Here is a 13,624-nt window from a genome sequence, read left to right on the forward strand (position 1 = left end):
AAACTTGGGCATTGCTTCTTCTATGCCGCGCTCACCAATCATCGGCTTTGTTGGGATAACGAGGCTGGCTCTGCACTGGGTACCATGCCTGCAGGAGGAGCCTGGCAAGTGGCAAGCCCGACAGGACACAAACATCCCCCACATGTGCTGAGTCCTGACGGAGGTCGGCACCGAGGGCTGCGAAGTCCAGGGAGGAAGGGCCCTTATGAATTTCCTCCTCCTTGCTGTAACAAATTACCACACATTTAGTACTTCCCACGATATAAATTTAGTATCGTATCATTCTGGAGGTCAAAAGTCTGAAATGGGTTTCAGGAGGCTAAGATCAAGACGTGGGCAGGACTGCAATCCTTCTGGAGGTTGTAGGGGAGACTCTGTCTCTGTCTTTTCCAGCCTCTAGAGGCCACACACATTCCTCGGCTCATGGCCCCTTCCTCCATCTTCAACACCAGCAATGGTGGGTTGAGTCCTCATGCTGAATCTCCAGCCTCTGTTCTGGGGTCACATCACCTTCTCTGACTCTGACTCTTCTGCCTCCTCTTCCACTTTGAAGGACCCCTGGGATTACACTGGGCCCACCAGGGAATCCCCCATTTTAAGTACATCTGATTAACAACCTTAGTTCTCTTTTGCCACGTAACCTACCCTATTCACGTGCTCTAGATGTTAGGATGTAGACATCTTGGGGGTGAAGGGGTAGGATCCTGCCAACCACAGGCCCTGGACCCATCAAGTAGAGATGGTCCAGAAAGGTTTCTGGAGGAAGCAGAGCCTAAATCAGGACTTGGAGGGAGAGTGACCATCAGAAGGGAGGATGGGGGAGAAGGAAGAAGAATGCAAAGACCCAGAGGGCAGAGAAGGGAGAGGACCCACATCCAGGAAACATGTACATCCACGTGCTAGAAGGAGAGACAAGGCTGCAAAGGCAAGGAGAGGGTGGGAAAGGGAAATGGGGACATCTTAAACACCCTACTCGTCACATTGCTTCCTCCTGCTCAAAACCTCATGGTCCCTAAACTTCAGGGTACAGCCCTTTGAAGTTCACCATGATTGTCTCCCACCTTCCCCCACTGCAAAGCCTCCGTAGGGGGATTCCCTTCCCACCCCCATACACAGGCTGGCCTTCCTGCCTTTGCTCAAGCTATTTCCCTTGCAATAATACCCTCTCTGTCCCTGCCAGCATCACCCAAGGGCTCCAGAACTGCCCTGCTGAAGTCTGAACCTGCCTCAACCAGGCACTGCTGTGTAATCTTGGCACATTCATAGCCCACCTCACATATCAGTTGTGAAGACTGAATGAGCTGAAGTGTGAGGCTCAAAAACGCTAGCTGTCACCACCACAATCACCACCGATAACATTTCAAGGGCTCTAAGAGGAAAATTATTTTCATAATAACTCTAATGCTATTTGCCTTTAAAAAAAAAACTGTCAGTATTTGCTCTATTGGTGCAAAAGCAATGCTGGGTAAAATGCTAACATCTCAGCAGAAATCAGAGCAGTGGCATCAAGCCGTATCAGCAGTCATTACGTCCTTTACACAATGCACTCAAAGTTGAAAAAAAGAGGGACAGCTTTACTTAAGAATATCCTTGATGAAGCGGTAAAAATAATTAGCTCCATTAGAACTTGATCACCAAGTACGTATCTTTTAATAAAACGGGAGGTACACTTAAAACTCTTCCGCTGCATACCGAAGTACAGTGGCTACCTCGAGGAAGATCACTCGGGCAACCGTCTGAGTTGCTAGCTAAACTAGCTACTTTTTCGTAATACACCATTTGTATTTGAAAGAATGACTGACATACAAACCATGGGATCTGGCAACCTACTGAACTCAGTTAACAAGTGAAGGAAGTGAGCTTGTTAGTTCTAGGAAAACAAGTGACAGTGCTTGGTGCGAGGGATAAAACTTGAACGTTTGAGCAAAAATCAGAATTTGGGCAAACCTGACCTGCCACTATGACTTCACCAGCTTCTCAAGACTCAAAGGCTTTCTAATGAGATTGGTGGTGAGGTTGACAAATGTGACTTCTGGATGTTGGATTAATGAAATACGTCAACATTTGGAGGATTCACATAATTCAGTGAATCAATATGACCCAAGCGAGCCATGTTAGATATTAAGAAATCATGTGTGGGGACAACATCCATTCAAAGTGCCAGTTAGACCAACGGTTTTGTCCACCCTAACAGAGCACAAAACCTTCACCGGATGAGGTTTCAGATTCCACACGGCAGCAAACCTCTAAGAAACTACCACTTGGTGAGTTTTAGTATGGAGTCAAAGAAAAATATCCATAATTATGTAATAAGGCAATTAATACACTCCTCCCTCTTCCAACTGCATATCCGTGTGATGCTAGATTTTCAACCAAATCACAACAGCCTGACTGACGGAGCAGATACGAGAACTCAGCAGTCTTCTATCAAGTCAGACATTAAAAAGTTTTTGCAAAATTGTGAAACTATGCTGTTTTTTTCCCCTCAATCAAATCTTATTGTTGGGGAAAATACAGGGTTTTTTTCCCCATTAAAAATAATGCCAACCTGTAATGGGTTTATTACTGTTATTTTAAAATCAATTGCTGAAGATTTAGGCATGTTTTTGAGTTTACTTTCTAAAATAGTAAATATTAATAGATCTAAACTTTATAAACTAAGCTCCTTGGAGTCATCAGTTTTATAAGAGGGTAAACTGGTCCAGAGACCAGAAATTTTGGGAAACGCTGTCCTAAAAAACTCACAGATTTACACAGACCTTAATGTGTAGTGTTCACATAACAGCAAGAAAGAAACGAAACAACTGGAAACAACTTAAATGTCCAATAATAGGAAAGTAGCTAAATAAATTACGGTGCCTCCATTTGGTAGAACATTGTGCAGTCATTAAAAATTATGTTTTCAAGGAGTATTTATTGTTGTGGGAAAATGCTCAACACACTCGACATGCCGTTAAGTGATTAAAAATGGGAAGAAGCAAATTTTCACAATCATTGTTTCTGTAATGCCCTGATTCCCAGAGCGATCAGTGAAACTGAGGGGGCCTGGGGAAATCAAGACACCCCAAAAGGGTCCCGTGGCAACAAGCTCACTACATGTGTAGGGCTGGGGGTCACCCTGGGACTCTGGGGTAAGTTTATACATGCAACGACACCATTCGTTATGAAACAATCATTCAGGGCTTCTGTCTTTTAAACTCACGATGAGACCCAAATCATGAACCACACGTCCCCAGACTCATCCCCACAGAAATAAAGGAACCTTCTAAATTCCTCTTCTCCCTGGACTTGATTCTTTTCATTGCTTTGATGTTGGAACCACGGACTGATGTTTCGGGTGTTTGCTTGGGTTCCTAATCCTTTCACATGCTGAAAAATCTCAGTTTCAACCAACCCCAAACCAAAGACTGAGGGTGGGAGGGTGGGGACCCGCCAGAGTGGAAGCCTTCGGGGGCTCTGCATTTTCCCACCGCAGGGGTGCTAGCAAGTGTCGCCCAACATCTGCCACTCACCCGGCTTGTACATTTATTCTCATCCTTCTCATTATGGGCATATAAATCCCTTTTCATGCCCCAGCCTCCTTCTGCTCACATCTGTCTGCAATTTACTCACCACGCGCTGTGGCTGGGGAGGAAGTGTCTTATTTATGACTCTGCAGACCGCCAGGCAGGAAGTTCGAGGCCACTGAAGGTGCCCTCCTCCTTGCTTTTTGGGAATGCTGCTCCCTTGAGCTTAGATGGGCTCAGGGGGTCTAAGGTCAGGGCCACCCCGAATGGGAACCAGGTGACCCACATCTCCAAGCAGACCCAGGGAGGTCTGCCAGGCCCCCTCTCATCTGATAATCACTAAGTATTTGCACTCATGGTACTTGGCACTGAGCCAAACACTTTGTATCTTGTTTAATTCTCATGACAACTCTGTGAAGTAGCTACAATCATTGGCCCCAGTTATAAGGAAAACAGGTACTGTTATTGTTACCCTCTGCAAAGGAACTCTGGTTCAGAGAGTTTAAGGAATTCGCCCCAGGTCACACAGCTAGTAAGTGACAGAGCTGGGATTCAAGTCCAGATCAGATTCCGGAGTCTGCTGTCCCCATTACTGAGCTAGAAGGGACTCCCATCTCTCTTGTCCAGGCTGACTTTATCCCTAGTGACCTCAGCCAGAGGGAAGATGAGGTGTTTGATGCAATGAAAAAAGTTGTGGACTCTGCTGTTAAAAAGCTCTGTCACTCTGGCCAAGTTACTTAAGATCCCTGAACTTCATTCGGCAGTCTCCATCTGTGAAAGGGGTTAACACCTCCTAGCAGGGCTGGGGTAAATGGTAGACTAAGTGCTTGGAACGGTGCTGGCACACAGTAGGTGCTTGACAAAGCTTTCCTTTAACAAAAGCTGACAAGTCCTCACTGATGAGATTATTGTTCTGACAAAGGAGCTCCCCCATCAGGGGGATCTCTGGGTCCCTGAGCAAGGCCCTGAAGACCTTTGGTGATGCACAAGAAATGGTACAGCACACAGCTAGGAAGAAGTGCCTGCACGGCTCTGTGCCCCGTGGGCGAAACAGAGCAGGATGCCCCTCACAGTAACAGCCTTCACAGACGTGACCTCGTGTAATTCACTGTTACTGTCCCATCGCTCAGAACAGGACGCTGAGGTCTGGAGACAGGGGGCTATCTGTTCCAGGAGCAGCAGAGAGAGGTACTCCTCCTCACAGGTCCAGAATGGGGTGTACGGGTGAGAGTTCTTTCCCTGGCCAGGGACATGGGAGGCAGGTTTCTCTGCCCTGGAATAAACACCAGCAAAGGAGGTATTTATTGAGTCTGCATTTGGCTGCTTCCTGGGGCAGCCTCGACTCTCTCCCGATCACGAAGCTTGGCGAGACCAAAGAACATCAGGTCACAGGGCCCCAGGCCCAGCGGCACTTCCTCGTGGGAGATTCCCAAGACCCAGGTCTCCTTCCTAAGAAGGGTGGAGACGTTTTGAGGCCCCTGGGAAGCTGGGAGTTGAGGGTGGCTTGCAGAGATCTGCCTGGATGGCTGGGAGGTTGTGCAGAGAGAGCGTGCATGCTTGGCACGGTGACTTCTGATCATGCGGCATCAGCTGGACCATAAACCATGTCATCTGCCCGCGACAGCCTGAAGAGACCACCCAGAACACTGCCTGAGTGGCCCCAGCGGAAACCAAGTGTCCACCTGCCTTTAAGAGTAAAATGTACTGCCGAGAATGCATGAAGGGGCTGTGACACCTGGGTGAGGGCTCGACGACTTCCCAGGCTTCCTGGGGGGTGGTTGGTGGGCGGTTGGACAGACAGCCGGTTCAGCTAGTATGTGAGTGTTCTGACGCTCCTGTCACACCTCTGGTCAGGGAAGCCCACGATCACAGAGCCGACTCCCTGCCCAGCAAAGTCCACTCTCCCGTCACCTCCAGTCCAGCTAGAAACTACATTTCCCAGCAGTCCCTGCGGCCACGCACAGCTGCAAGGCCACACACGGCTGCAAGGTCACGGACAGCTGCAAGGCCACGGATGGCTGCAAGGTCACGGACAGCTGCAAGGTCACGGACAGCTGCAAGGCCACGCCTCTGGCCCTGAATTTCAGATCTTTCTCCGGGTCTCTCACAGGCCAAAGATGCCCAGAGATGCCCACCAGCCTGAAACGGCGCCCTGGGGATGGTTACAGGAGAGAGACGAACAGATTCTTTAAGCCACTCTGTTTTGGGGTCTTTGTGACAGCAGCCCCAAAGCAACCTACGTAATAAACCTGCTTTGGCTTCAGAAACAGAGTCTTCAGAATATTTACCATTCAGGCAGATGGTGAGTGGAGAGGAGGTTGCCAAGGTTTATCACCTTCCTCCCTGGAGAATCAAAGACGCTAAGGGGCTCAAGAGATCAAAGCAGATCCCCAAAACTATTTTCTCCCCCAATGTTTCAGGCTGGAGTTCTCCGGGCACTGTCAGGAGATGGCTTCCAGCCTTTCTCAAATACCCTTTTGAAACACAACGTATGAGCAGGTGGCTCCTAGGAGAGATGGGGATGTGAGCCACCTGGATCCCAGGCCAGCTCTAAGGAGAGCAGCTGAACACGTGGGCCCCCTGGTTTTGTCTCCTAAAGCAGTTTCTCTCCCAACTCCTCACCCCTGCAACCCGCCCCCTCTACCCTGACCATAACTCAGGGGCTGGACACTGCGCTTCTTAGCAGGGAGTTCCTCCAGACCAAGCAACATGAGAAGAGGCCCAAGGTCCCCCTGGAGAGCACACCATGGTGCACATGAGTGAAACAGGGGGACAGACGTGTCCTCCAGCAGAAAACCCAGCACCTCCACACTGTCCTGTGAGGGGAGGCACTGCAGGACCCTGAGGGTTGCTTGGGAAAGAGGCGATACAGCTGCTTGGGTCAGCATCCTGGTTCAGCAAAGATGCCAACCTGCCATTCACGTATTGAAGGCAGGCGCCCCATGACTGGCCATGACAGAGAACGGGAGATGGTCAGACTGCAGGAGGGAATGACATTTGTCCCCAACCCAGCAAGACGCGGGATTTCACTCCAAAAGAGATGGGCAGCCTGGGCTGGGGGGCTCGGTGCTGGGAGACTCCCTTGTCCACACCACTCCCTCTGCAGAGGCAGGACCCTGGTTCCCGGAGGCCCTCGTGGCCCCAGCTGAACCCCAGGAGAGAGAGGGGAGGGAGTCGTTGCCGACTGGTCACTCACCCTGCAATGCTTCTTTGGCTCTGGCTAGCTCCTGCTCCTTCTGGGCCAGCTGGACCCTGAGCTCGGTGGCCGAGAGGACCTCGGAGGACTTGCCACCCTGCGACTCCTCCAGGTCCTTCATCAACATCTCCTTCATCTGCCGGAGAAGGTGAACTTCCTCCTGGAGCCGAGACACTTCCTCCCGCAGGAGCGCTAGGGGAGAAGGACACGCGGTTAGAGCAGGGACCAGGGGACGCTGGCTTGCGCTCGCTTTTCTGGGGACAGTTCAAAGGTGCTTTGGCTTTTCCTGTTTGCTGTGCACTGAGGGTCTTTTCTACTATGTGCAGGAAGAAAACCTCTAAATCATCTTATTGCAAGGAGCCCCCGCCCTGGTCCTGGGCCTCAACCACAGTCTGCAGAGCACACTGGTGGGACGCCCCCAACCCCACTCCCTGCATCCCGCCACACTCTCTAGGGCACCACTGCTGCCATGGCTGCACCCAGAGCATCCACTCCTATGGCCGGCGGTCTCCCTCCCTCGGGGGGGCAGGAGTGAGGTGGAGGCTGGCAGGGGTCAATACCGTAACGCTGAGCCAGCAGCACGCCGAGTGACGCTTTATCTGTTTGACCTCATTAAATCCTACCCAAACCTCCAGAGGCAAGAGGCTTCACCCCCATTTCACAGATTAGGAAGTTGAGGCTCAGAGAGATAAACTCCCCAAGGTTATGGTTAGCAGGGAGCAGATGTGGGATTTGAACCCAGACCTAGTCGACTCCAGGGACACTTGATGCGACAGTGACTCAGGACAGAGCACACCCAGGCCTAGACAGTTACCTGGCTCAGAGACCAACTGAAGGGGCTTCTGAGATGTTCAGGGAAGCAGGCCCAGGAGCATTTGGTCTGGACTTCCGTCACTACGGTCACAAATCACCCTCTCCCGCTGCCCCGCCCTCCCACCACGCTGGTCCCTCTTTCTGTGACGTCAAAGCCTCTGGGACTTCGCCCGTGCAGGGCCCACCCCCTGCAACGCCCTTTCCCTGTTCCTCCTGTGGCCGCTGCCTCACGGTGACACAGCCTCCACCCCACACCACCCTGCCCCCTGCTGCCACCGGTCAGGGTGGGGTTGCAGTCCTCGCCTGTGAGGGTCACAGAGGGGCATGACTGCAGCACAGCTTCCCAGTCCCTGGGTCTCTGGTCTGGCTCCCTCACTGACCCGGAGTGTGGGATGAGCAAGCCCCTTCCCTTCTGAGCCTCAGACGCCCCTTCTGTAAAATGGGTCTAACTCTCCTCGGATTGGGAGGCTCCAAGGAGACACAGGAGGTGGCCCTCCTCACACGGGGCCTGGTCCACGGGATGTGCTCAGGGTTCACAGCAAGTGCTCCATACTGGTGAGGCGGGGGAGGCCGTCTCCCCAGGCGCCTGACCCTCTTAGAGGCTACAGTCTGCACTCCTTGAAGATCCAGGACCTGACAGCAGAGCCAGGTTCAGGGGTGGAGGACCAGGCAGGGGGAGAAGAGCGAGGGTCCCTCCACCCCTGGAGGCCTGGGAAAAGGTGGCGTGACTCTGGTCCCCTTCCCCTTGCCCTCCTCTTACCACCTCCTTGAGGCCACCTGGGTCCAGCTGCCACCTGCATGACAGGAGGCCTCCCCGCCTTCCCAGCTCCTCCTTAACCTTCATCCAATATCACCACAGAAGCTTGAGGCCCCTTGAAGATGCAGAGCACACACTGCCATACTCCTGTGCTGAACACCCTCCCTGGCTGCCTGTCAGCTGCCTGACTGCCCCATGTGAGGCCCCCGCAGGCCACCTGGGGGTACTTTTCAGTTCTGGAAGGTGCTCGACTCGTCCCACCTCAGGGCCGCCAGCAAGCTTCCTTCCCTTCTTCACACGATCCTTCCTGTTGGTGGTCTCAGCCCTGCGGTCCAGAGACCGGAAGTGGCCCCCACCCACGGCCCAACAGAGCAGCACTTTGGACAACCCACCCCACAGCCCTCGTTCACGTGGGAGACCCACCACCTGCACGCCCCACGGGCACAGCTCCCCGGGAGCGGGCCTGTCGTTCTGCTCCGTCTCATCCACTGAGGGGCCTCACGTGCCCTGGACACTGTGTGACGACACATCGCTCCCCCGGCCCCTCATCCCAGTGAGAGTTTAGGGGCAGCGGCCCCAAGCCAGCTGCTGCTGTAGGCACTGGGGACCCCCGGGGGAGTGTCACGGACGGGTCCCGCCCTTGGCTGGTGCTGTCAGACCCCACAGTGAACACGGGTTGAAGGAGCCCCAGTGCGCACCCCGGGGAGGAAGGCCTCCCACCGGGGAGCTCCTGGCTGCTTTGACGTGGACAGACTCAAGTGCAGGCTGGGAACTGTCCAAGTCTCTTAGCAAAACTGCAAAGCACGAGGTCTGCCCCTCCCCTGCCCTCATTCCAAACATTTGCAGGCCGCCTAGAAGGCAGGCCTGGCGCAGTGTGTCCAGAAAGAAGGGAACACCCTTGGCCTCAAGAAGTCTCAAGCGAGTAGAGCCGGCACACACAAGTTAGCACGATACAAAGCAGGGGTCCATCTGCTCGGGGCACAAGAACACTGGAAATGGGCCTCGGGAGACTGAGGGGGGAGGCAGCAAGCAGGGACATTGGCACGAGCAAAGGCAAGGAGGCTGGAAAGCCAGAGGACCCTGGCTGAGCAGTGAACAGCACGAGGTAAGGAAGGGCAGGAGGAAGCCTAGAGAGGTGACTGGGTCAGGTTACAAAAGGTCTTCAACCTGACCACCACTCTGCCTCCAGCCCCGGCTTGCCATCTCTAGCAGTACTCAAGACTGGAATTTTCATTCTTGCCCCTTGTCCTGGACTGAATGTTTGTGTCCCCAAAGAATCCTTATGTGAAACCTAATCCTTGACATGATGATGGTATCTGGAAGTGGGGCCTTTGGGGGGTGATGAGGTCATGAGGGTGGGGCCCTCATCAATGGGACTAGTGCTCTTGTAAAAGAGACTGCAGAGAGCTAGCTCCCTGGCTCCTTTCACCATGTGAAGACACAGCCAAAAGACAGCTGTCTATGAACCAGGAAGTGTCCTCACCAGACACAGAATCAACTGGTGCCTGGATCTTGGACTTCTGGTCTCCAGAATTGTAAGCAACAAATTTCTGTTGTGTCTAAACCACCCAGTATTTTTGTTAGAGAGGCCTGAATGGACTAAGACGCTCTTCTTCATCAGTTCTCCCCAGTTACCCATCCTGCCAGCACTTGTTCCCACTCAGCTGCCACCAGACGTCTATTTCACACTAAGGTGTGAGTGACTGCTAAGCATCCCCAATTACATTTACGTTACCAGGCAAGTGGAAGACAGGGTTGTTTCTGTTTAATTTGATTTTAGGGGCTTGATGTCTGGGCTTCCTCAAACTGCCCCAAGGAAGCCCCTGAGGCTGTTTACTGTCTATGCAGATGGCAGAAAATTCCAAGAGACCTGTCTTCAAATCCAGTACTGACCAGGGCCTTGTTGTGACCTTGAGCAAGGCTTCTCATTTCTCTGGGTCTCTGTTGCCAGGTACACTGCATAGGGAAAATGCCACCTATTTAGGGTTGCCAGATTTAGCAAAACAAACCAAAATCCCCACCTCTCTGGCCGGTGCACAGTTTAATTTGAACTTCAGATAAACAACAAATAACTTTTAGTATAAGTGTGTCCTAAATATTGCATGGGGCATACCTATGCTAAACATTTATTCGTTGCTTATTTGAAATTCAAATTTAACTGTGTGGGATGTGTTTTATTCAGCAACCCTACCTCCATCCCATTTAGGTGGGGCATCACGAGAAAGGGCTGGCCAGATCATCTCACAGGAGGAAGGGGGTGAAGGCACAGAACACCCCTGCACCCTGCACTTGGATGAGAGCAGAGAGCAAGTTAGGGCTGGGTGCCCTTCTCCTGAGCCAACAGCAGCAAAAGGCAGATTTTTCCTGGGCTCACCTTGCTAATACGTATGACACCTAGGCCCCGCCCCTCAGTTCATGCCCGGAACAAGCAGGAGGGCGGGATACCAGGTGCGGCACCTGTAGGAGCCAAGGCTTCAGAGACCGGGCTGGAAAAACAACTCCACGGAAAGAGAGAGGCTTGTCCAAACTTACTAACTGCACCTGCCGCAGCTGGACTAGATCTTCCAGGGGCAGAGATGGGTGACAACCTGGGACTGCAATCACAGAGAGCCTCACAAGGCTGGAGCCCATGTACCGGCCCTGGGACCAGTCACAGGCACTTCCCCTCCCTGGGCCTCAGTGGCCTCACCTGTGAAATGGGAGTGACGGGAACGAGGCATACGTGCATGCACTTAAATGTGCTATGAGCACAAGGAGTGCTGTGTGCGCCCTCATGCCCACAACTCCCCTTCCCTTCTGCACAGGCGGGAGCAACCACACTCCTCAGAAGCAGTGATTTGGAAGACTTGGGTTTCTGCCTCAGAGGGATTACTACCTTGCTGTGTGACTTTGGGCAAGTTACTGTCCCTCTCTGGGCCTTCATAATATTAGTGCCCTTAAAGAAATTCATTCTTCATGAATCTAGGTGAATGCTACTAGATCGTGCATTTCTAGATTATGCATTTTTGCCCTTGGTGGGACAAGGTCAACAGCTGCACCACTCAGTGAGGCCACCACCAGGCACACGTGGCTATGTAAGTATAAATCAGTCACAGTGAACAACTCAGTTCCTCAGCCGCACCAGCTACATTTCGAGCGCACAGAGACCACCCCGTCATGGCACGGAATTCCTGGTCAGTGCTGGTCTAGGGGCACCAATGGGAAAAGAAGAAAGTGGTGTCTGTTAAGCACCCAGTGCAGCACCAGCCCCACAGACACATGGACAGGAGGGAGCCCAGTGCCAGAGGCGGGAGAGCTGCTGGGGGAGGAGCCACGTTTCTGGGGAAACCATACTGGCCCCTGCCCAAGGACCAAAAAAAAAGGAAAGATCGATTGTGTATCTCACTGCCGACGCTGGGGGGCGGGGAGCGGTGAAAGGGCCTGGTGCCAAAAAAGCCACAGACTCAGCGGAGCTCCTGGCCACGGAAGCCGGAGGTAAGCGTTGCTGGGGGGACAGTGGCTCTCCTGCCCCAGGGGAAGCCGCCAGCTATCAGTGCTACTGCCCCCAGGGGTGGCCCTCCCAGCAGGCCCCGCCTCTTTCCAAGGGCAAGGGTGGGTGTGGCACACCTACTCAGGTGGCAAAGGGGGCTGGGGCAGATCTTGCCCCTCTCCAGGGCATCTCCTTTTGTTTGCAAGAGCAGTGAGTGCCCGGCATTCAAAAAATGCCATTTCCCAGCCTCCCTTGCAGCTAGAGTTGTCTCTGGGACCCAGTTCTGGCTGGTGAGATATAGGACAAAGTCCCTGAGGAGAACTGCCCTTCAAGAAAAAAAGGCTTTTCCTCCTCTCTGCCTTCTTGCCTGGAAAGTGGACTTGTGGTTAGAGCGGCAGCAGCCACACTGTAACAAGGAGGCAACATGCACAGGGGGCAAAAGACATGCCAAGGGGAAAGGACAGAGCCTGGGGCCTGGCGAGCACAGCTCAGCCCTGCACCTGCGTTGAGACTTGGAGCAGCATCAGCTGAGCAGGGCCACCTGGCACAGGAGAGCCTTTGATTTCCCTGCTGATCTACCAGCTCATTAGAACAAACCACCATCCAGTGGGCAGCAGCCTCCGTGGGTCTGTCTTGTGGCCGGCTCAGCTGTGGTATCCAGGAAGCAGGAGGAGGATGTGATGGTAGGGACCACGGAGGAATTCACACAGCGCAGAAGAGAGATGACCGCTCTTGGCCCCAGGGAAGAGCCCGAGTTTGTAACAAGTCCTCTCCTGGCTTGATTTTTGTGAGCTCCCAGAGTCGGGGTGGGAGAGGAGGAAGAGAAAGGAAGAGACTTACTTTCTGTGACTGTGGGGCACCATCCAAAGACCACATGGACAGGCAATGGGGGACTAAGAGCCCTCTGAGGTCCCTCAGTGAGTGGCAGATTTGTAAAGTCCAGCCTTTGCAAGCCTAAGGTCCCACTGGTAGTAACATTGTAGTCACTGTATCACAGTGACAGTGACTCCTTGACTAACACTTCCGGAACACACGGGCTCTGCTGCATTTTACTTGCCTTAACTAGTTTAATTTTCACAATAACCCTCTGAAGTAGGTTCTATCAGCATCACCTGCCTTTTACAGATGGGGAAGTTGAGGCACGGGAGTTACATGACTTGACCAAGGTCACACAGAGTAACAGGCAGAGCCAGGGTTTGAAGTGGGCTGTCTAGCTCCAGTGCCCACCCTCAGTCTTAACTGCCCTGGTCCATCTTGCAGGAGGAGAGGACAACAGAGTCTGTGGAGTCTGTGGGTGACACAGAGGGAGCCCAGGGCCCAGCAGGCTCACTGGGGTGGACGGCAGCGGAGGCAGGCATGCCCCCAGCACGAATGAGCTTCCTCGTTTCCCACGTGGGGCTGGGTCACAGTGAGCTGGCCACTCCATGTAGGGCCCTCCCTGCTCTCCCCCAGGGGCACAATCCCCTCGCAGCTCCTGGAGAAGGATGTGGCCACGGAGTCAGCCTGTCGGTTCCACGAGGGCAGGGGCTCTGTTCTGCTCACACCCGATGCCCAGTGCCAGCCCAGTGCGGGGCCCTCGGCAGGAGGGCAAGCGCGGTGCGGGGCAGAGATGGGACGGGCAGGTCTGGGTCAGCCAGCCGGGGCTCAGTCCTGGTTCCCTCGCTTCCGAGCTATTTGACCTCTGGACAAGTGACCTCTGAGTTTATCTGAAAATGGAGCCAAGACCAGTCTCCTAGGCCTGTGGTAAACATTAAACAAAGCAATCATCTGAGTGGAAGCATTCCAGAAGGCTCTAAATGGGGCCACGTGTAGCTCATCAAGATCATTAATATAGGACAGGGCAGACCTCCCCCACGTTCCGAGGGAAGGCCTTGGCCTCAGTG

The 13,624-nt window shown here is 53.3% G+C and overlaps 1 protein-coding gene across 1 annotated transcript in view; it reads right to left on the bottom strand.

Annotated features, from left to right (window-relative positions):
• KAZN (kazrin, periplakin interacting protein) overlaps positions 1-13,624 on the bottom strand; it is a 991,323-nt gene that overhangs the window by 96,994 nt on the left and 880,705 nt on the right. Inside the window, 1 exon segment of the mRNA XM_031464108.2 lies at positions 6,703-6,894. Within this exon segment, the coding sequence (XP_031319968.2) occupies positions 6,703-6,894 (192 nt within the window).

This window comes from Camelus dromedarius, chromosome 14, assembly GCF_036321535.1.
Source record: "Camelus dromedarius isolate mCamDro1 chromosome 14, mCamDro1.pat, whole genome shotgun sequence".
NCBI classification, from domain to species: Eukaryota; Metazoa; Chordata; class Mammalia; order Artiodactyla; family Camelidae; genus Camelus; species Camelus dromedarius.